The sequence below is a fragment of the Dromaius novaehollandiae genome, chromosome 3 (assembly GCF_036370855.1).
Source record: "Dromaius novaehollandiae isolate bDroNov1 chromosome 3, bDroNov1.hap1, whole genome shotgun sequence".
Classification (NCBI taxonomy): Eukaryota; Metazoa; Chordata; class Aves; order Casuariiformes; family Dromaiidae; genus Dromaius; species Dromaius novaehollandiae.
Window position 1 is genome coordinate 61,829,040 of NC_088100.1, and position 21,792 is coordinate 61,850,831.

General features: G+C 36.8%; 1 protein-coding gene across 1 annotated transcript in view; it reads left to right on the plus strand.

Moving 5' to 3' along the window:
* Positions 1 to 3,688: 3,688 nt before the first annotated feature.
* ENPP3 (ectonucleotide pyrophosphatase/phosphodiesterase 3) overlaps positions 3,689 to 21,792 on the plus strand; it is a 42,749-nt gene continuing 24,645 nt past the window's right edge. Inside the window, exons 1-9 of the mRNA XM_026121526.2 lie at positions 3,689 to 3,935; positions 6,865 to 6,943; positions 9,851 to 9,973; positions 11,131 to 11,256; positions 13,418 to 13,478; positions 15,797 to 15,894; positions 18,568 to 18,647; positions 19,204 to 19,323; positions 20,538 to 20,647. Of these exons, the coding sequence (XP_025977311.1) occupies positions 3,819 to 3,935; positions 6,865 to 6,943; positions 9,851 to 9,973; positions 11,131 to 11,256; positions 13,418 to 13,478; positions 15,797 to 15,894; positions 18,568 to 18,647; positions 19,204 to 19,323; positions 20,538 to 20,647 (914 nt within the window). The 5' untranslated portion in view covers positions 3,689 to 3,818. The remainder of the gene's footprint in view (positions 3,936 to 6,864; positions 6,944 to 9,850; positions 9,974 to 11,130; positions 11,257 to 13,417; positions 13,479 to 15,796; positions 15,895 to 18,567; positions 18,648 to 19,203; positions 19,324 to 20,537; positions 20,648 to 21,792) is intronic.

Here is a 21,792-nt window from a genome sequence, read left to right on the forward strand (position 1 = left end):
CCTAGAAGAATAGATAATGTAAGCACTGAGATGTTATAAATACATTTTAAGAATAAAAAATTTCAGGAAATTGTGATATGAGTGGCACCAGGAATTAAGCTGCTAGCAGAGGTGCATGGTAGCCAGTAGGAATATACATAATTGAATCAATCAATTGTTAGGAATGGAAAATACCAGACTGGGAAACAAATAATACATATATATGTAATGAATGATAATTGGAAACAGAGAAAGGATCTAATCGAAGGTCCCTTTGCACTTGTTTGTATCACTTTTATAATTGGGTTGCCATCTGGCTTTAACAGAAAAACATTTATCCTGGTAAGAACCATCTTTCCTTATAGTCACTGTGTGCTTGTTTAAAGTGTGTTGCAATGAGATTTGACATGCACTTGGATGTCACTGCAAGTTCCAGTCACAGCACTTGCTCACACTGGACTAACCGGATCATTATTTATCAAAATAGCAACATTCAGAACAGTATATGCTCTAATTCTATGCCAAACTCATAGTCCATTCCCCAAAATGACTCATAATGGAACTGGAACCCTGAAGATGTTGTTTTACACAGCATTATGTCTTATCTTGAAGATCAGTCTACTGTTCTTACATTCATCTGCCTTAGTACTAGGTCACACTCACAGATTACAACCATTCCTAACCATGCCTTAGGCTCCAAATCTTAACCTAACCCTAATGCAGGTCCAAGCCACAATCTGGCCATAACTTTGTGCCTAATACAACTTCATCTTGATTCAAGATCATTAGCCTGCATTAATTCTAAACTGTATTTACCATGCCAGGCTAATTCTAACCGGTTACCTTGATTGAACAGAATTGGTCTAACCTTAACCAGAGTCCACAACTTGGTCCAATTACTCTACCACATTTTAAGTTTTAAAACTAGACCACATGACAGTCTTGTCTTGACTCCTGTCCACCATGAACCACCAACAGTGATTTATCTAATAAATTAACCCTTCGTCTAACCAAGTCTCATTTTAATAAAATTGAACAACATATGATCCTGTCTTTGGCAAAGGATCTGGTCACTGGGGTAGGGCTCAGGCCCCGAAATACTACAGCAAGTCAGACCTATGTAATGATGGTCCTGCTTTGTCTTGAGGGAACCAAATATCAAAGAGAAGAAACAGTACAGATCTTAAGCATTGAAATTACTCTTAGGTGCCTCTGCTAAGCGGTGAAGCCCTGGCAAACAGTGTTTATTAGATAACATAAAGCCCTGAGCCTGACCAAACAAGGAAGAACAAGAAACTTTTATGTGAGAAAGAGATGACCCTCTTAATCTGGAGACAGAAAAGAAAATGCTTCTTTCAAAATGATTTAAAAAAAATTGAGCAAGCGTTCTGACAAATGACATTATACACTTGTTATACAAGTATAATGAGCAAGTCATTCATCTGTTCCAACTATTGAATTAGTCTTTAATTTAAATGTTCCTGTGGCTAATGCTACTTTTGAGCTGGTCCAAGGTAAAACTATTTACAAAAAGGAATGATAAGGAAAAAGGAATACCTTATCATTTCTTTTTCCAGACAGCATTAGCATTCATTTATTCAACAACCAACACCTCATTTTTGGCATCTAGGTAGACTTTAATTACTTGATTTTATTATCACTCTGACCTTTTATATTAATAAAATTAATCTATAGGCAACAGTAAAGTATACTGGCGTGTTTCAGAACATCAGATATGACTATCTGGCATTTTTTGGATATGAAACCAATTCATTTTGTGCTCCCTTTCAAGATCTCCGCATTTTAAAAGCAAGCTTCTGAATTTTCCTTTTGATTGAAACCGATGCAAAATAGGTTTTCAGTAAGTATTTTCTATGAGACAGGGTACCCAACCATTTGAATATTGCTAGAACATATCTGTATAGACCATACCTTTTTCAGGACTGTGCTGTATCCTACACATACTTAAAACATTAAGTGAAAGCAGCAGATAGGTCACAGGTAAAACTGTGTGGGCTAGATTCTTAGTAAAATTGCCATAATTTCCTGAGTGTTAAGTTGTATGTTCCAGAAATGGAATGTGGCAATTTCATCTGCTATTTTATGATACCACAAGCTTCAAACACCAGACTTCAAACACTGTTGTGGAATGTAAGATGTATGGAGTCTTTAAGTCAGGGTTTTTACTGAAATAAAATAATTTGGTCTTCAAGAGAATTCATGAAAGAGGAAAAGTGCATGTGAGGCCTGTCTAGTTCTTGATGGTCTTCAAATACTTTCAGTTGCTCTAATTTATGTTTAGTAGCTTAGAACAGTAATTATAGTGAAAATTGAAACTGGCTACAACACAATGCTACTCTAGGTCTTTCTCCTTGATTCCCCAAACTGCAGGTTAACATATATATGGCAGGGATGTCCTGCCTGTGTTCTTCAAAACAGTTTTCCTGTTTCTGGGTGTGCCAAATTTTTTGAGCACTGCCATTTGGACTGTACGGCAATGGGTTCATCTGTTCCCCAGACCTCCATTTGTACAGTTTACCAGACTGTACGCAGAGCAGTCACTTAAATTCACAATTCAGCAACTGAAAAAACAATGTATGATTTATAATTCTTTTCTTCTTCTAAGTGTGTTGTTTTCTTTGCTCTTAAATATTCTCTTATGGATTGTTTTTTGATGTGAGTTGTCTTTTGGTATGGCTGAAAAAAAGGATTGTTAAACATGTGAGATGCCCAGAATCTTTAAGCAGACAAAAGTCTAGAGTCTCAGTCAATGTTCATGAGGTTTTATATTCATACTTTATCAATGGGAATATTCATAGAAATTTGTCTTGGGGGTAGCAATGTTTCTGAGAGTAGAGCAGTAATTAGATAAGAGCAGTAAAATTAAATATATGGCATCAAATCATGTTCCATTTGCTGAATTATTTTCTTTGAGTTCAGTAGGAGCAGAAATGTATCCTAGGTGCTTACACTGATGATTCATGCTCTGAAAAGATTAAATTTGCTAAATTTATTATAAATCACAACTCATGTGGTGCTCAACTTCAGAATCAGATCAACATGTGAATAGATCTGCTCTCAATTTATGTTGAGAGTTGTGAAACTTGGTAACTGTAGGCTATGAAAATATGTTTTCATAACAAACAACCCTCCCATTAACACCCAAATTGAAAGACAAATAAATTTCAAATTGTACTTAAACAAAAACTTGTGTTTTTTTTAACTGAATGCTGTTTTTTTTTTAATGGAATACATCTGTCTCTCCTGGAAGAAGTGTATCACGTTGAAAGAAGTATATGATAAAGATGGATTGAAGCTAAAGAGGAAGAATCCTCTGGGGCTAAGAAAAGGAAGGGAGCTCAAAACATTGGCATGACACTGGTACAGAACAGGAGCTAAGAAACCGTCTACTTACGTACTGGTTTTGTGAACACTTTCTTTGAAGATTACAAATAACATGCTGAATGACAAGCTTTTAAACAAAGTGTTTCATGTATGTTTTTTGTATTTTATTGCTTAGCAGCTATTATTCCTAATCTATGGTTAGAGTTTATCTGTTACCATCCTTATCTTGAATTTGCCAAACAACAATCTAAACACAGTTTCCCTGCACCCAGATTCTGAAATGCTTTCCAGCCTTTGACCTCGTGGAGGAATTTTCCTCGTTACTTTGTCTTCCTGCAGACCTATCATTTAAAAACTATGATCTCACTAGAAGCCCATGAACAAAGTACACACACACACACTTTGAACAGGAGCAGAAACTCAGTCTCGGCTAACCCAGCTGAGGAGGCACAGGAACACAGCATAACCACAGCTGAGAGACAGAGCTCAGCAAAATGCAGTCTCACCCTGAAATCATCATGCGTCCAGACAGCTGTTTGGATGAGTTGACTTTACAGCCAGGAGAGTATGTCAAGAAAAAAAACCTCCAGAAATACAAGATCATCTGTATCGTAAGTAGAGGGTGTTCAGGGCCAGTCTTCTCCTTTATCTTTTCAGAATTCTAGACACTGTGTGAACACTCTTACATCTGTAGAATTTTTACTCGTTTCATTGTATTAATAGAATGATAGATAGTCAGGATGGTTGGGGATTGATGCTTTAAGTTTGACGGCATGAATGCATTAGCTTCACTGGCAAATTTCTGAAGTTCTTGTTGCATTTATACAGGAGTTTCAACACTGTTAAGACTGTTGTTTTTTTCTGGCAATTAACTGCACTTTTTGTTTCACTGTGATAAATTGACAGTTCTTTTGCACAGCAAATAGAGTACTTCAATTATTTATTTTATACATTTGTTTAAAACAAGATCAGTTGTTTCTGCGACTAAGGCAACCCCAATTCGTTTTTTTGCTTATTTTTTGTGTCTTGGGATTTGTCATTAACAAAACAGAATATGTAGACAAGGCATTGGTGAAAAATGCTCAGGCAGCAAAGTATGGGAAAGCCTAATAACAGTATTGTCAGCCCTTCATCTCAGAGATCTTGTGTCAGCTTTTTCCCCCTTTCCCGATGCTTTAAAAGTCATGCCTTGTAAATAATAGTGTAGTTTTTTGTTATGTTTTTTAAATCCTTCATAATAGGTGATACACATCATCAGGCTTATTTTTGTGACCACAAAAAAAGCAAATATTTAAAGATAAATATGATTAATATGTGTTTACACACACGCGCGCGCGCGCGCACACACACACACACACACACACACACACACACTGCATAGGCTCTTGAATCTATGAATTAGCATTTAGAGAAAATGCCAAATACTGATTCTGGAAAAACTAAAAACTTAATTTTGAAAACAGCCCTGCCTGTGAAAAAGAGAGGCCAGACTTTTCAGCATTATGGCATCAGAACAATTTCATATAGCACAACAGACATTTTTCCTTAAGTCTTTAGGAAAAATAAATGAATCATGAGAAACTGAGAAAAATTCAGAATTATGAAGGGAAGTAAACTTTCAAGAGGGTCTTGGAAGAATAGAGTGAGAAGTTTAAGTATCTTGAAAGTTTTAATGAAAATGGAGGATAAAACTGTAGTGAACTTTAAGACAAAGACCACATGCCATGATGATTAGGAGGATTTGCGTTCAGGAGAATAAAGACTGTTGTGTTTCCGTAGTAATATTATGCACCCTGTTAAATCTTCTGTCCAGAAAGAGTAGCAGGCGTTCTAGCCCGGGTGTGACCCCTAATTCTCAGTGCTTGCTGACTGGGCGTAGGGTTAAACTGCTGCCTACACACCTGCAATCTGGAGACTTCACCCTGTCTTTTCTGCCTCTCTGGGAATTCCTTCCAACTCATGTTTATTCCATCTCTCTCTCTTACCCTGTTCTCTCACCCTTTCCATTCCTGCTTTTGGGGTATTTCTTTCTGATTGCTGTACAAAAACTAGGGAGTGAGCAGCACCGGGAAGCAAGTGAAGGTGGTAGAAAGAAAAGATAAAAGTAGTAACTTTGGGGTGGCTCGTGTTTGGTATTGCCTGGGAAAAGTTCAGTGGCATGAAGCTGGAGAGGGTGGGCAGCAAAGGAGAAGCAGAAAATTCGCAGTCATAGTCGCATAGAGCATTGCAGCAGGAGGAGAAAGCATGGGGTCTGGAAGGAGCACCTTCAACAGCATCTACTCTGAAGAAAAGATATGTGCCATACCAGACCTGCAATTAGACCTCCTGATTATCCCCGTTAGAGGGCTAGCTGGAGTGTGCCACACTTTGATCTTGTTTATCTAGATCTACCCAGGTTTGGGGGAAGAGATAATGTGCACTTGGACTGAGTCCCGGTCTGGAGCTGCTCTATGGCCAAACTGTACACACGCTGAGCTGAGAACTGGGCAGCTCTCCCTGCTGCCACAGTGTAGCTGGGTGTTGGGACAGGACGAGCAGTAAGTAAGAGCATAGGGTGCTATTGTGCGCAGGGGCGGGCAAAAGGAACAGAACTACCCATACATAAATTTTCTCAGCTCCTTATTATCACTGTCATGTCAGAGAAGTGTTTCCATTACAGTAATGCAGAGTATGAAGGTAAGCTGATCTTTCCCTGTGGGCCACCCCTCTGGTACAGGTTTCCTTGGATTGTACAACCACAGATGAATGGTACAAAGACCTTTCTCACCGTTTTCTTGTCCTTATGGGCCATCCCTCTGGTATAGTTTTCCCTGGATTGTTCTGATTGTGCTTGAGCTGCGCCGGGATGATTCATGTCCTCCCAGGCAGCTGGCATCAGGGGTGTCCCTGCTGGTGGGTGGGTTATCAGGTCCCCAGGCCAGTTGACAGTGAGTCCACACGACAGCATGTGGTACCTTTCTCTTATGGACTTCCCCTGGGCTATTTGACTCTTTCTCATTTCCTTTAACCTCACTTAATGCAATGACTTAATCATTAAGAGAAACTGGCGTGTGGATGAAAATTTGATGAAGAAATTCACTTGATCGAACTGAGTCTCAAGAGATCCCCATGGCATTTCAGGGAAAGACATTGTGTCAGGGAAATGGCTTGGATCACAGCCTGGCGCTTTAGAATGTGAAAGGAAGCTAAAATTAAGGGTTTGGATTTGAGAAAGGTAGGTTGTTCCTTCTGTTTACACAGGTTAAGTATTTGTACAACAGGTAAATAAATAATTACTTCCTCCTATCTTTTCCTCGGCAAACACTTCCCTGATAACTACATGGGACTAGCCACAGGTTAAATGGGGAGCATTTAGGTGTTGGCTTATAGCCAGTTCACAAGATTACTGGTTTTAGGCCTCTCTTACCTTTAGGCTCAGAATGTCTCCAATGTTTTAAAGACAATGAAGTTCATAGAAATAATCATCAGACAATTAATTTCTAATAAAGATAACAGCTTATCACAGTTATGAACTTTAAGTTTTGTGTGTCTGTGTGACAGGTTCTGCTAGTTGCTTTGGTGGTTATATCCCTGGGACTAGGTTTGGGACTAGGACTTAACCGTGGAGACCAGGAGCAAGGTATGTTTATGATACTTTCAGTATAAATTTGACTTCAGCTAGCTCTAGCAAAACTCTTCAGCAGAGGCTGTTTTATAACTTAACCAGGTGTTTTGTGAAAACTAAAATTTATTGTGTTTTTCAGGTTGGATTGCATAAAATCTCTATGCTCACAGTCTCTATGTGAAAAATGTATCTTAAAACACTGAATACCTTGTTTCTCTTTCCAAAAGTGTTAAACCTACTTCACAACAGCTTTAGAAACTTTACTATAATAATGCTATTAGGAAATTCAAGATAGGAGTTACTTTATTATATATAATACCTTGCAATTATATAAACAACATATTTTGTAGAAAACATACCATTGGACCATCCACAGGACTTACACTTTGGGTGTGTCTGCCATAGTTCAGGTGGTTATTGTTAAAACTGATTATGAATTTTCTGTCAAAACTTCAATTTCTGTAAAGATATGCTAAAAAATGGATAATGCCTTTATTTGGTGGAATTCAGGTTTTTTAATTAGAGAACACAAAACAGAGCATTGATGCCAGGGGTCTGATCCAAATAGGATCAGAACAAACAAACATATCATTTAGTGAATTAAGTAAAAACACTTCCTTTTGAATCAGAACAGTAATAACCTGATACTGGAGGAGGTCAGATAAGCACAGTCTCTTTCTCATTCCCAGCAAACTCATATCGAACTTGTTTACCTACTTACTCTGTTCATCAGTTCTTAATTCCTTCTGAGATCTTCCAATACTATGAACTTAGCAAGTAGCAGGTGATGAAATTGTAATTATTTTTTGATGACCCATATGTAAGTATTACAACTTTCTGTGTAAAAATATAGGTAACTGCAGCTTCAGTCTTCACTGACTTTTATTGAAAGAACTCGGTCATAGTTATGGCAAGCAAATGGAAAGTATAAGATGGCACGAAATCTGAATGCTAGCATTTTGGAGCCTATGACCGCAGCTGTTGCAGCTGTCTCCTAAATAGAGACTGACTAACTTTGTTTGCTACTTTTCTAATCAGATCTACTTTTGAAAGATGAAGTTGCAACACACAGTATTGCACCATGGAGTGGGAGGTTGACTGTGAGCAGCAGGTGCCTGTGTGTCATTGCGTTTGCTGCAAGGGCAGTGGGAGCGAGCGTTGGCAATCAGGAGTAAAGGCAGTTATGGCTGGGAAGCCTTCTGTGGGGGGGCTCATAGTATTGCAAGAAGGGCTGCGTTGTGGGTGGAGAGAAGCCTATGATTTTGTGCATTTATGAATAGCACAGTTAGAGACTGCACTTTGTGATAGTACATTTGATTCTGTTTAGCAAAATTAGATATTCAAGCTAAATTTCATGATAGCTCCTATAATTGTGCTGATTATTCCAGATAAAGCTTACGAAATACTCAATTCTTGACCATGCACATTTTGTAAATATTGTCAATTTTGTAATTGTAATTTGTAAATAATACTGTAAATTTGTATTTGTAAGTAATATTGTAAAAAATATTGTAAATAATTCAGAGGTAGGGATTGTAAATTACTAGGAGTATGAACACTTCCATTTCAAACAGAGGAAAAGGTTAATATTTTTTCTGACATAGACTCACAGTGCTTTACTCATTTCAAATTAGGTGGACCATCTGACTGTGATTTTGAGTTGTTCATATGCCCATGGATGGAGGAAATATTAAATGAAATACTTTAAACTTCAGTCTGAAAACAAGGAAAACTGCCTGCATATGTTTATGCAGATTTGTGAAAAATTGCAGCTCTTCCTTGACAGTGCAGAGCCTAGTCATAAAACACTTAACCTATTAGTTTTTTTCCATTTGTATTTTTCTTTTGTGAAAAGGTCCATCTACAGTCATTATAAATATTTGTTATTTTAATTATTTGTAAAAGTTTCTTATATTGGACAATAATTATTGATTTAAGCACTTAAAGAGTAAGATAAACTGTGAGAACTTTCTACATGTGAAACAAGTTGGCTGGTTTGAAAAATATTCATTTTAGCTGAACGTGAGTTATACTCAGTGGTATTAAATACTGGATTTTTTAGGTAGTACATGCCTTGCAAAAATATGAACCATTTTTCAACTGCAGTAGAATGACACCACCAAGTCTGAGTAGTTACACCTACCCCTACATAATTGTGTGCATGTGTGAATGAGAAAACTGGAAATGTAAATGCTTTGAGTGGTTCAAACAATTCTTCTGTAGAACATAAAATACAGTCCAAAGCTTGTTGTGGCTACCTGTGCAGCTTCGGGTGATGCTTAGAGATTTGGGGTTGTCCTAGAGCTGGCTTAAGATGTCCCAAAGCCAGAGCTCTCCTCTCTGCTGCATGAAGGTGTCAGAGCTGTGGTGTGGAACTGCATGTCTTGATTTCCTATACGAGATCCTCATTTGGACCCTTTTCTTTCTTTGGATCAAAACATCCAAACCTGCAGTTTTTTAAAGCACATTATAAGGACTAAGTGGGAGAAATACATTAGGGGAAATGTCCGTAGTGGGAGTCATTCTTCTTTTTGGCATCCTGGACCCAGAAATGAGCAGGGGAGGCTCTAGTTTTCCCCTCCCAGGCTAGAGGAATGGGACACCCAAGTATTGCCTCCCTGTGTCGTGAGCCCTTGAGAGAAGTCCTGCAGAAACAGTCCCACCAGAGGCTCTGGGCTGGTAGAGTGGAAAAAAAACCAAGGACCTTCAACGTTCAAGGAACTTTCTACAATTTTCATTCTGCTTTATCTGTCATCAGTGTTAGTAACTGTGCTGAAAAATGACTCAGGAAATTGATATAGGAAATTAATCAGTACATTTATCTCTGTAACCTGTGTCAATGTTTGTTATTTTGACCTGACCAGGATAGGATTATCTTTAAGCTTGAGCGCCAAAACTTTTCTTCCTGCATTCTCTTTACAGTCAGCTGCAGACACAAATGTAATGAGCCATTTAAGAAAGGGCTGTCAGGCTGCCAGTGTGACAGTGGATGTAAGGAGCGTCAAAACTGCTGCTGGGATTATGAAGACACCTGCTTGGAACCAAGTATGTGCCCTGACAGGCAGTACTAGTTGGTATAGATATTTTCTACATGGTAGTAATAGGAAAACGATAAATTCTCTTGTTTACATAGATATACAGAAAGCCTTGTGGCCATTTAAAGAAAAGCTTTTAAGACTTATTATGTCACATAACCACTTGGGGAGGGAAGAGAGCAGTAGTGTTGGTACTGCATTCAGATTTTTAGAAGGCCATGACTTAGTGACTTGACAGGACACGAGATCTCGTGTGTCTTTCTCAAATGATATCCCCATATTTTTGTTACGGAGATGTATGCTTTTTAGGTAAAAGTATTCATTCAAGTAATTTTTGTGGGTTTCACACATCACAATAGAGCACAATACAACACAACAGAGCACAGCACAACACAACAAAGCAAACTCCTTCACAGATAACCAGAACATTTGCAGTGCATATTTGCTGGCCCAGATAAAATTATGGATCAACGTGAGTGAAACGATAGGTTTTCTTTGACCAAAGGTCTGAAATAATGCCTGTGTGCCACCACTTGTATTTTCAGAAAATAATGGGTGTTTCCCGTAAGGTATATTCACAATGAGTGTAGTACATGATGATTCCCTGAGTGAGATTATTGGCATCAGAAGGTTACAGTCTTCTTCCAGGAAATGTGTCTGTTTCTGCATCATGTCCAAATTCTTTTCCAGTTAGTCTCTATGCTCTCTTCACAGCTGCTCAGAGTTTTCTTCATCCATATTGCTTTCTGCCTGCTTCAGTCCTTAGATTGTTTTCTGCTGGGAATTGTGCATAAGAGCAGGAGAAAAGTTCTCTTTCCTCCTTTTTCTCTTCTGTTAAAGGAATATGGATTTGAGTTTCTCCAGATCTTCCTGGAATGGTGGAGAACATTGAGCCAGATGACCTTCAGAATGCCTTTTTAAACAAAATTATTCTATGATTCTGCGTTACCATTCAATGGAAGCAAAAATAGGCTCTGTGTGTTGAAAGAAATGTTGGGTTTTCCTTTCAAATAAAACTTCTAAGGCCACTCGAGTAGGACATGAAAATAATAGTTTAATAGGAACAGGGTTTTTTTTCTTTACCTGTTTGGAGCATTTCAACATAAAAGCATTTACCTAAGGTTCTGTGAACTGAACTGTAATCTTTTTCTTCTAATAATTTTTCAGCTCAATCTTGGAGATGCACTAATTTCCGTTGTGGTGAGACACGGTTAGCTGGAAGTTATTGTTCTTGTTCTGATGACTGTTTGCAGAAAAAAGACTGTTGCGTAGACTACAAAAGTGTTTGCAAAGGTAAATCAAAAGTTGATGTGATATTAAATGGATATTTACATTGGTAAAGATTCATATATATTTTTTCCTTTGAAATAAATAGATGGGAAAATATGGCAAAGATAAAGGTAGATTTGTTTGTTTCTTACGTTTACATTCCTATCTGTATAATGGAGTTTTAGAAGATGAGGTTTTGAGGTAAGGCTTTTGATATTTTTGACTGGGAAGAAGAGGATTTCTGGAGAAAAATGTGGGATGTATGACATTCGTAAGAAAGACACAATGTTTTTAATATTTTAGCAGTATCCAAATTTTTTTTTTCAAAAAAAGATGGCGATATGGTTTCTGCTTCAAACACCATGCAATCCCAAGTACATATTATCATAATCTTCCCTAATTTAAACTTTCCCATCCGTTTTATTATAAACTCATTTTCAGATTGTGTTTCATTGTTAAATATAAAGTTTATGTATATTAAGCATATAATGTAAAGATATGGAACTATGAGCTGAAGAAAACATCATTTGGTATATTGTGCATACTGGGTACTCCCTGAGGACATATCCCTTGATCCTTTACCTCTGAAAACACAGGCTTCTATCAGATGCCCCAAAGGTGTTTTTCTTTTGCTAAGAGTAGTAGTTATTTTCTGCTCTTACAATATCCTACCTCTGGGTTTACCACTACATGTCACATCCTGCTGCTTCCTTCTTGAGAAAAGACACAGACTGAATAGACAGAGATATGTAACATCATTCCTGATTTAGAGCAATTACTTCATTTAAGTCTTCATTACTAAAAATACACTAGTCAAAAAATGAAAAATGTACTGAACATCTTTAACTTTGAACTGCTGAAAGGATCTTTTAGATTATAAAGATATCCTAGCTACAGAAATTTAAATAGTAATTTAAAAAATCCCAAACTGGTATTTGTTGCTAGTAAGTTCTAGGATTTTCATTTGACCCAAATAAATAATAGAGAAGTTTGAATTCTGAATCCAGATCTATACCTATGCTTTTCAAATCAAACATCTTTCTGAGGCAGTTAGATCTGTGGATTTAATTATAACTAATTAGAATTTCAGAGAGAATACAGAGAAGGTGGGTAAGGAGTTACATGGTACATTCATGAGAAATTGCTGGCATGTTTTACTTATTTCTGAATGTTTTTAGTCTTAGCTGATTGTTTCATGCAGACTCTGGCTAATAGATAAAGAATGTCATTGTTAAAATCAGATTTACAGGTATGGTATATGAGCAGTATACTGGTTACAAAAAGTATTGTATCTATTACCAGAATTCCTTCATATTGTGATGTGGCAGAGATTTAAAGCAACTTCTGCAATATTACATTTGTCATCTAAATGCAAATGAAAAATAAAAACACTGAAGAGTTTGAATATGTGCTGAATTATTGAGCACAGAGTGATGACCTTGTAGTTAAGGCTACTTTACATCCCTGCCTGCCTTTGGCTGCTTATTGGGAGAGAAGCTTTCTGTGGGGAGCTGAGAACTTTAACAGTCACTGCTTCTTCTCTTTTCTGTATATTGTTTCCTTTTCTTTCATGACTTCCTTCTTCCTTCTCTTACTGACCTCCCTTATTTCTTCTAAAGAGACTGGCAAATCATTACCATAAATGAGTACAGCTGTAAAGCATGTGGAGAATATTCATAGGAGAACAGAAAAAATTATTTGAAATCTAGAAACCATGGTCAACAAAGAAAGATTGAAGGAGTTTCTAAGAAAAGAAAAAAAGAAAAAAAAAAGGCTAAAGGGAGACCTGGCCATTGTCTTCAAATAGATTGGAGTAGCTGCAAAAAAAGAAGGCAATAATGCAGAATACAGTGTGGACAGGATGCAGTTTAAATGTACTCATTTAAAGACAGATAAAACCTACACTGATCTTTCACAGTCATGTTTTCCTCTGTTTTTTTTTTTGTTTGCTTGTTTACATAACGTGTTTTGTTTTTAATTTTTGCAAGCATTAGCTCTTTCAGTGTTTTATGGGATAGGTGGCACTAAATAATTTCTCAAAGTTATTTTTAGCCCTGCTTTTCTATCATTCTGTATTAAAGCTGAACGAGTATCAGGAAGAGCTCTAAAAAGATCAACCAGGAAACTTTTGTTGTTTATATTAAAGTTTTAATACTGACTCAGTATTTTCTTTTGTCCTTTTCAGGTGAAACACCTTGGGTAGAAGAACCATGTGTATCACTTGAAACTCATCAGTGTCCAGATGGGTAGGATAAAAGAATTTTATCTTCTTAATAGCTAAAAATATTGTGATAGTCAGAAAAAGTCTAGCGGGCTGAAGTAGGTCTTCATGAGATTTTTTATCTATTGAGAAGTAGCTTCCTGCCCTGGGGAATATTCTATACTTGCAGATTATGACTAGCATAACCTTTTCTTTATAAAACTTGGGTTGTTTTGTTACACATTCAGTTATTGTTCACAATTTGGAGCAGAATACAGCAGTTCAAATCCAGACTGAAAGTCAGTTTACAAAGACCTGGAAAAATATTTAGAGTTAATTCAAGGTTCAAGTATCACAAATTGTTCATAGTTCACTTTATATCCTCAGTATAGTAACTGATAATGTAGGTCAATCACCTTGCAAGCTTTAATAACTATTAGAATTTGTGATCGCAATTCTTTATCTAAGTAACAGGTTTTTTTAATCTGAAGTAGCTGCGGGAAGACAGGTTAGATAAAAAGAGCTTCTAAAGGACTGAAGACAGAAGAAGCCATGAAAGCAGCCACGTAGCTTCAAAACCTGGAATATTGAAATTCTGATGTTTGTAGATATTTCCCTGTCTGTGCAGTATTGAAGAATCATAGATAGTAGCTAGGCAAAAACATAGTTTAAAAGTTGTTCTCAAAGTATAATGGAATCCTTTCTGGTTCAGCTATGTTATCTGTGATGTTGCTCATTATGTTATCTAATTTACTGCCAATTTAGCCTCGTTTATAACAGGGGTGCCGTTAGTCATATGGGCTCTATCCAAAGTTCACAGGTTCCTGCATGCAACTGCCAACATTCATATAAAAATTGGCTTCTTAGATTAACAAATAACTTGCTGAATTAACACAAGTTCATAGTCTAAAGCTTGGAAACTGGTGGATGAGTGCTTCTTTAAGTGCCATTCTCTGTAAACAGCATTGCTATATAAAGCTCTCTTTAGTTTCAGAATCAAATCAGGAATCTGTTTTATACAAACTGTTTTCAAAGGACTTGATGCTGGTGTACTTCCTCAGTGTTTTTGGAGGACCACTTTGCATGAGAAACAAACTGGGATGGTCATTATTGCCTGATGTGAATATATAATATTTTTTATAGTAATCACTCCGAATCACTCCAGTATTACTCCAAAAAATTGTGTGGGGACAGTTATCAGTAACTGCATTTAACCAATTGTTGTTCTGTCTTGAAGTTTTCTATGCTTACAGAGAAAACCCTTCCTATAAATTACAAATAAATGTTTTTGCTTACATGCTAAGTATAATGAAACCTACTTCAAACTAAATTTTTCATTTCATTGTAAGATTTATAATTTTCTAGGGAAACTTTAGAGTATATAATGATGGTTAGCAAGAAGACAATTTCAAAACTAGATGACTTGATGCTACTGATTTTATCACTTGATGTTATGAAGAAGAGTGCTACAACACCAGGACTTTATATCTGCTAAGGCATTTTTTCTTTAGCAGTCTTACTGGTTTTGTTAAGAAGTATGCTTAGTAACTTAGAAGCTTATTTTCCCAGCTAGTGCCTCCTAATTAGATTTTAAACATTGTTCTACAGATCAGTTTTAGTTTGTGCACAGTTTGTGGTAGCTACTCTATTTACAGAAGTCACTAAGATCTGAGGCTTTTATCCTTGCTTCTTTACATAAAAACTTACTGAAAGCTTGATGCTAGCGGCTACACTGTCTTTGTAGCTTTGATGAGTTCAGTTTGTCAGTGGCCTCAAGATAAGAATACTCTCTAGCTCAGTGAGAACTGGGAAACTTGAAAGTTTCAATGCACACAAAACTTGGTTACTTACTTGCTTAGTAACACCTTCACAAAGGAAATGTGTTAAGGGCTTAGCACAAATCTGGCATCGCAGAGAGATGTCATTCCTCAGTATTGAGGCCAATGGAGCATAACTGCCTGCTGGGTGATCGCTATTTTTTTAAAGTCCTTGTCAGCTGCGCCCAAAGAGATGATATTCAACCCATTACTCTCTACCGAAATACTTTGGCTGTTCTACCCTCTGGGCTTGAATTTGGATGCTAGTTTATGTTTGTAATTAAAAGATAATCAAAACACAGTTTCTTTTCCTGGCTTCTAAATATAGTGAGTATTCTGTATTCTATAGCTGCAGTAGTTTTCTCAGGAGGATTGTGTATTTGTTTTCAAAATTGAACTATTTATCTCTGTATGGAAGTATTTTATACCGTATGGAATGTGTGGATCCTGCTTTTAAAAGTAGAATTCTTAATGTTGTCCAAGTTTTCCCCGAAAGTCACCAACTCTTCAAACTCCTTTCTGACGACAAACTCATGTTTCCTTGCAGGTTTGATCTGCCACCACTTATTCTTTTTTCAATGGATGGTTTTAGAGCAGAATACTTGCAGACTTGGAGTTCTTTACTGCCGAATATTGAAAAACTCCGTAAGTTACCAAGAATGCTTTGGCTATTTTCTCTAAAAGACTTGTCCAGTCCATTTTGCTCCTATGTCATGCACATACCTTGCTCAACAATAAGAAAAGCCCAGATCAAGTCTCCCTCTTTCCTCTCCCTCATGTCATGTGCATACATTAGAATTAGTTCTTGTATTTGAGTGCGTGGCAAGCATGATTTTCTTAACAACGCCCCTAATACTAGTCTGCAGCCTTTTATTAAACAAATATTGTAAAATGTATATTCAAATACAGTTTAAGGCTGAAAAAAGTCCCAGAGAAGGATTAATGCATTTTCTGTTCTCCATAAAAAAATTGCAACTGATAATGAGACCATCATTAAATTATAATATTAAGGGAAAATAGATTAGATTACTAGGAAATGCCACTCAAACATGCACTTTTTCGGATATTTTAACCTATTAAGGAGGAGCTGCATATTTTAAAGTACAACAGTGAATATAATGTTAGACTGAAATGCAATGCAATTTTTATATATTTTATATTTTAATATAATGATGTAGTAAGGTTGAAGTAACTGTTTCCTAGTACTTCTGAATACTATGAGGAGTAAATTGAAGACCTTTAGCCTGCTGCTGTGGAAGGCTCAAAAAAATGAGACCCATTAGTGCAGACTTCTCATTAAAATTCCTGAATATTTTAGAGCTTGGCTTTCAAGATACTTTGTGCCTGGACAAAATATCTACATATTTATTCATTTATTCTCAGCAGTAATAATCTAAATGGACAGTATTCCCTGTATTCTATTTCTGATGTGCACATCTGAAAACATGGTGTGGGTGCTACCAAGTACTACATTTTGCTGAATAGCTGACCATCTGGTTTCTGGATAATGAGGGCTATGTGGAATCCTGGACTAGAAGTAGTGAGCAAACTGTTTAACTTCCTATGCAAATATTTTATTCTTTGCTGCCATTCTGACAATGGAAGGAGCCTGAATCAATGCAGAAATCATGCATGCAGAAGTCAGTGTTCAATGCAAGTCTTTTGAAAGAGGTGAAAAGGAAATGCCAATTTGGCGTGCCAGATAGCGTGAAAGCTATGCTAAGTGTATGTTTCCAAGAAATCCTTTCAAAGGAGAACAGTTTTAATTCAACATTAATCATGTTTATGATAAACTTAACCCATTACATATGTATGTTCATGCCTATGCTTCTCAGAAATTCAGAGCAGAAAGGAGAGGCAAATTCCTTTCTTTGCAAAATAAAGAATGCAAAGCTAGTTTGTACCATAAAATATTTCCTTTCTACTAACTCCATAAATTAATTGTCCAAAAAATCTCTTAGCATTTTCGGTACAGCCAAGCAAGCTAATTGTTACAGAAAATATTCACTATGAATGGAGCTCTTTTACCACTCAAGACAAATGCATAAACAAATTCTGATGATTTTCTCATGCATTTGTCCATTATTCAGCCCTTCCTCACACAATTCCATGAGCCTTTTTTCTGTACTGCACCGGAACAGTTTTGTTGAATAATTACAGGTTTTCAACTGTTTAATTGAGGTTATTCAGTTAAAATCAGTTTCTTTGTGCTCTTTGACTGAAACATTTTACATCAAAGAATAAATTATATTTGAGTGTAACTCAAATAGAATCAGCTGACTACAGCTTAATAAGGAACTGTTTCTCCACATGCTTAGTTTTTCCGTTAGAAGATTGCATTAAGACATCTTCTACTCTTCATCTTTGTTTTGTGGATAAATAAATTGAATGCTGCAATGCATTTAGATATTACAGGTGTTCAGGCCTGGTAAGTACCTTAGATTGCTGAAAAGTGGTGCAATGTTTTGGAGAAAATGGGTAGGACACTTTTGGTGGGATTCACTCCAGGGTAGGATATCTACATTTAGGTGTCTTCTTGGAGGTGTCATTAAATGTCTACATGCCTGTTGTAGTCAGTGGATTTATGGTCAGTACAGTCTGTACAGTACAGTGCAATGCCTAGAGAGCGAGTTAGCTCAACCCTACAGAGAATGCCACAGGACAAATTCAGTTGCCTAAACCTAGGTGTCTAGTATACTTTGAAGTGCTGTGGCATACCCTGGGTGGCCTTCAGCTGCTCTTTGAGAAGGACACAGATCTCCTGTTGATCTTGCATCAAAACTGCCAACTTCCTGCAGATATCTTGGCTACCTAAGGGTGTATCAAATGGCCTTAGACCCCTATGTATAGGCAGTGGAGTGCTTCTCATGTAGCTGATCAGGAGACAGCTCTGTAGAGCATCTTGCCTGGGTTGCCCAGAAGTTCAGTCTGGTTGCATAAATACAGATGTCCTGTGACACTTTTGGTGACCTGAAGTATCTGAGACATCAGTTTGGGCTTCACACATCATACAGGATGTAGGAGTAGCAGCTGGAGACCAGGCAGGATCACTAAAGATATCTCAAATGGCCCTAGTCACCTAGGTTTAGGCATCTGAATTGAGTGTTAGGTGTCCATTGACTGCAATGGGAGTATAGAGACCTAACTCACAAGGAAATACCAGAAGGCATGTGTCTTAATTTGGAATCAAATTTCCCCCCCTAATACCACAGTGACTGAGTGTGCTGAATTCTTTTGTTTTTAAGACCAGCTGTTAGTTTTTAATTTTAAAAAAAGCATTTGTAAGTAAATTTGTATTAATTCCATGATCTGTTGCAGAAAAATGTGGCACACATTCCAAATACATGAGAGCTGTTTACCCCACAAAAACCTTTCCAAACCACTATACTATTGTCACAGTAAGTGTGAATTTACTATTTTTGCTTTTCCCTGTCTAGGCAATGTAGAAAGGATGTTGTCGTGCCAAGGAATTGGCAATCCGATCTTTTTGTGGGACATGGGAGCTTGAATTATGAAGCTAAAGGACAGAGAGATGCTGAGGCAGCACATTCAGCAGTCTAGAGGGAAAGGGGCATGATCTATGTGCTTGCATATGTATGCTGTCTGATTCTGGCCTGCGAACAGGTTATTTCTGGCCTTTGTCAGTCTAATTGGAAAAAAGATAAGTGTGGACAAGCACATGCATTAGGCTGGGTTTGGCTGCTGATACATAGCCACATGGCATATATGATACTTAAAATATAGCACATCAGTTTTTAATTGAACTGGGGAGAAAATAAGGAAGCTAAAGGGAAGTTGACAGGCATGCTAAATTCATTGGTAGGAATCTGATCATCTGTGTGAGTTAGGAAAGCTAACAGCTCTAAAAATCATTGCAACAGTATGCGCTGCAACATAGTTTGGCTTTTGTTTAATTTCAAGAATCATACTTTTTTGTTTATTTTCATTTTGCAGGGACTGTATCCAGAATCTCATGGTATTATTGATAACAACATGTATGATATAAACTTCGACAAGAGTTTCTCACTTTCAGGGAGTGAAAAATTCCAACCTTACTGGTGGAAGGGGCAGCCAGTAGGTGTCTTTCTCTTTACAGTATTCCTTTATGTCTAGAGTAGCTCATGTGTCATAAAACAAAACAACCAAAAAAAGGAGCAAAATGCCAAGCTTTGTGATATGTTCTGCAATATATGCTAAATATCGTGTTTGCTTTGTATTATAGGCTGCCTAAGAAACAGTTTGCTTTCTATGAAAGCAAAATAACTCTTTCAATGTTAACGCTGAGACTGAAAAAATTCTCTTTATGTGGCAGCTAGTAAAAAGCCTTAAAATATTGTGGCTAGTATTGAAATAGAAGTCTTGCTAAGGGAAGCCACAATAAAATTTTGATGGGGTTTCACTGCGTTTTTTTTCCCCATAACTGTAGCTGCAAAATCAAATCTAAAAATCTACTTCCAAAGTATATCCATTTAATAATAAGACACAGTGTCAAGACCAGCTGTGTCTGAGGTAGTATTTGCAAAGTCCAGGAATAAAAAAGCAAGGAAGAGAATAGCAAAGAACTTCACTTCCAGCAAAATGAACACTTCTGTATAAAATATGGCATATTTCATCAAAAAACCACTCAGTTTTACCTAGGGTTATGATTAATGTTACACAATTATTGGAAATATCAAGCTGTAAATACAGCACAAAAGTATGAAACACACTTCGTATATAGCATACACACTTAGTGTGTAGCATTAGTGTTAGTAGTATGGAATACACACTCAGTATATGTTGTGTATCCATATATATGTCTGTGTAGTTATGTTTATAGTATACTCAGCTACTTGTTTTTTGTTGCTGTTGTTTCATTTATGATTCAGACAGACTTGTAATAGGACCATAGCTGCACTTTTTAAGATGAAGAGAAATATACCCTCTTATAATAAAATCATATAACTAGAAATGGTATCTTCCACCAGCATTTGTCATTGGTAATAAATAAAAAGATCACTACCTGTCATATGGAAATACCTATATGTTTTTTTCTATGCTGAGAATACCCAAGGAATAGCAACATCCTGTGTTCAATGCTACTCATCTTTCTTCAGAATGTATAAATAGAAAACAAACTTCAAATCACATACAGTTGTTCGGCAACTGCATGGCATGTGAAAAAAGAAAATGAAATACATGCCTAGAGCCCATATGTCTGATCCATTTATGTAGTTTGACTCTGATGATCTGAGGTCCTCTGGTGGTGTAAATGCTGTAAAATCATTTGTTGTATCTTGTATCTATAGATCTGGCTGACAGCAATGTACCAAGATTTGAAAGCTGGCACCTTCTTTTGGCCGGGCTCTGATGTTCCTATTAATGGTACATACCCCACTTTGTATACTGTATACAACAAGTAAGTTTTTATAGTGTTTGTAGTAAATTCCTGTAAGTTACTCCAAAAAATCCAAATTGCCGTATGATAGCTGAAAAAGGAAATGCACGACTACATTTTTAAACAACAGTCAGAGAGACAAATGCAATCTCAAACTGCATTGGTTTTGACATGGAACTACCATTAATAGTTGAAATTTTCATTTCCATTTAGGGGATTCACAATGAGAAAGTCAAAAGGCAGCATATATTCTCCTATTTTGGACAGTTTCGAAAGCTTCATCCAACTGCAAACCACTAATTTCCTACTTGGAAGGCATCCTGTAATTGATTAGTAACCACCTCTAAGCTATACCAAAGATTACCATATTTTCAACATATAGTCTACAGATACAGATAATCTACGGCTCTTTAAAAATACCTGTACTTGAAAATAAGTTTTCAGATAACCTGTATCCTGAGATAACCCACACAAACCTTGAAGAAGGACTAGAAGTCAGGAACTAGTGGAATAGGGGATGCTGGATAGGGAAGCTACTGAAGGAAGATGGGCTCTGAGGTGAATTCCTTCTGGTAGTGCTTGCACATATGATAACAAGCACACCGCTCCTGAATCATAGTTCTGTACGTTTTGTCCAGTTAATTCACATGTGAAAAGCTAACAATTACCTTCATGATTATTCTTTTTCTTATGGAAGGCACGGTTATCAGCATACTATTCTTTTATTTTCACAGTGATCTCAGTAAATCTTTCTTATGAATCTTTACATTTACAAGGCTAAAAACATGCAAGTATATCTTTATAAGCCTGTTTAGAGAACAAAGGTTTTCCAGTGCTGTGTAGGATTAGTACTCAGAAAACACCTGATTACTGTACCTAGTTAACATGAAGCTTGTGTGTGATTTTGGGGGAAGTAAAGCTATTAATGAGTAAATTCCTTTACAGGGGACAGAACATGACCTCAAAGATTTTGCTGGGGATGTTACTTACTTTTAAAACATGGAAGTCCAAGGTTTATACATGCTGGAAAAGAATAAAAATTATTCTTACTTGTACTTCAGGTTTAGGTCCTGAACTTAAAAATTCATTTTTTGTATGTACTTAATTATAAATATATGAGTAGTTCCACCAATATCAAATGTTTCTGTTTGAAGGATCAAGATCTG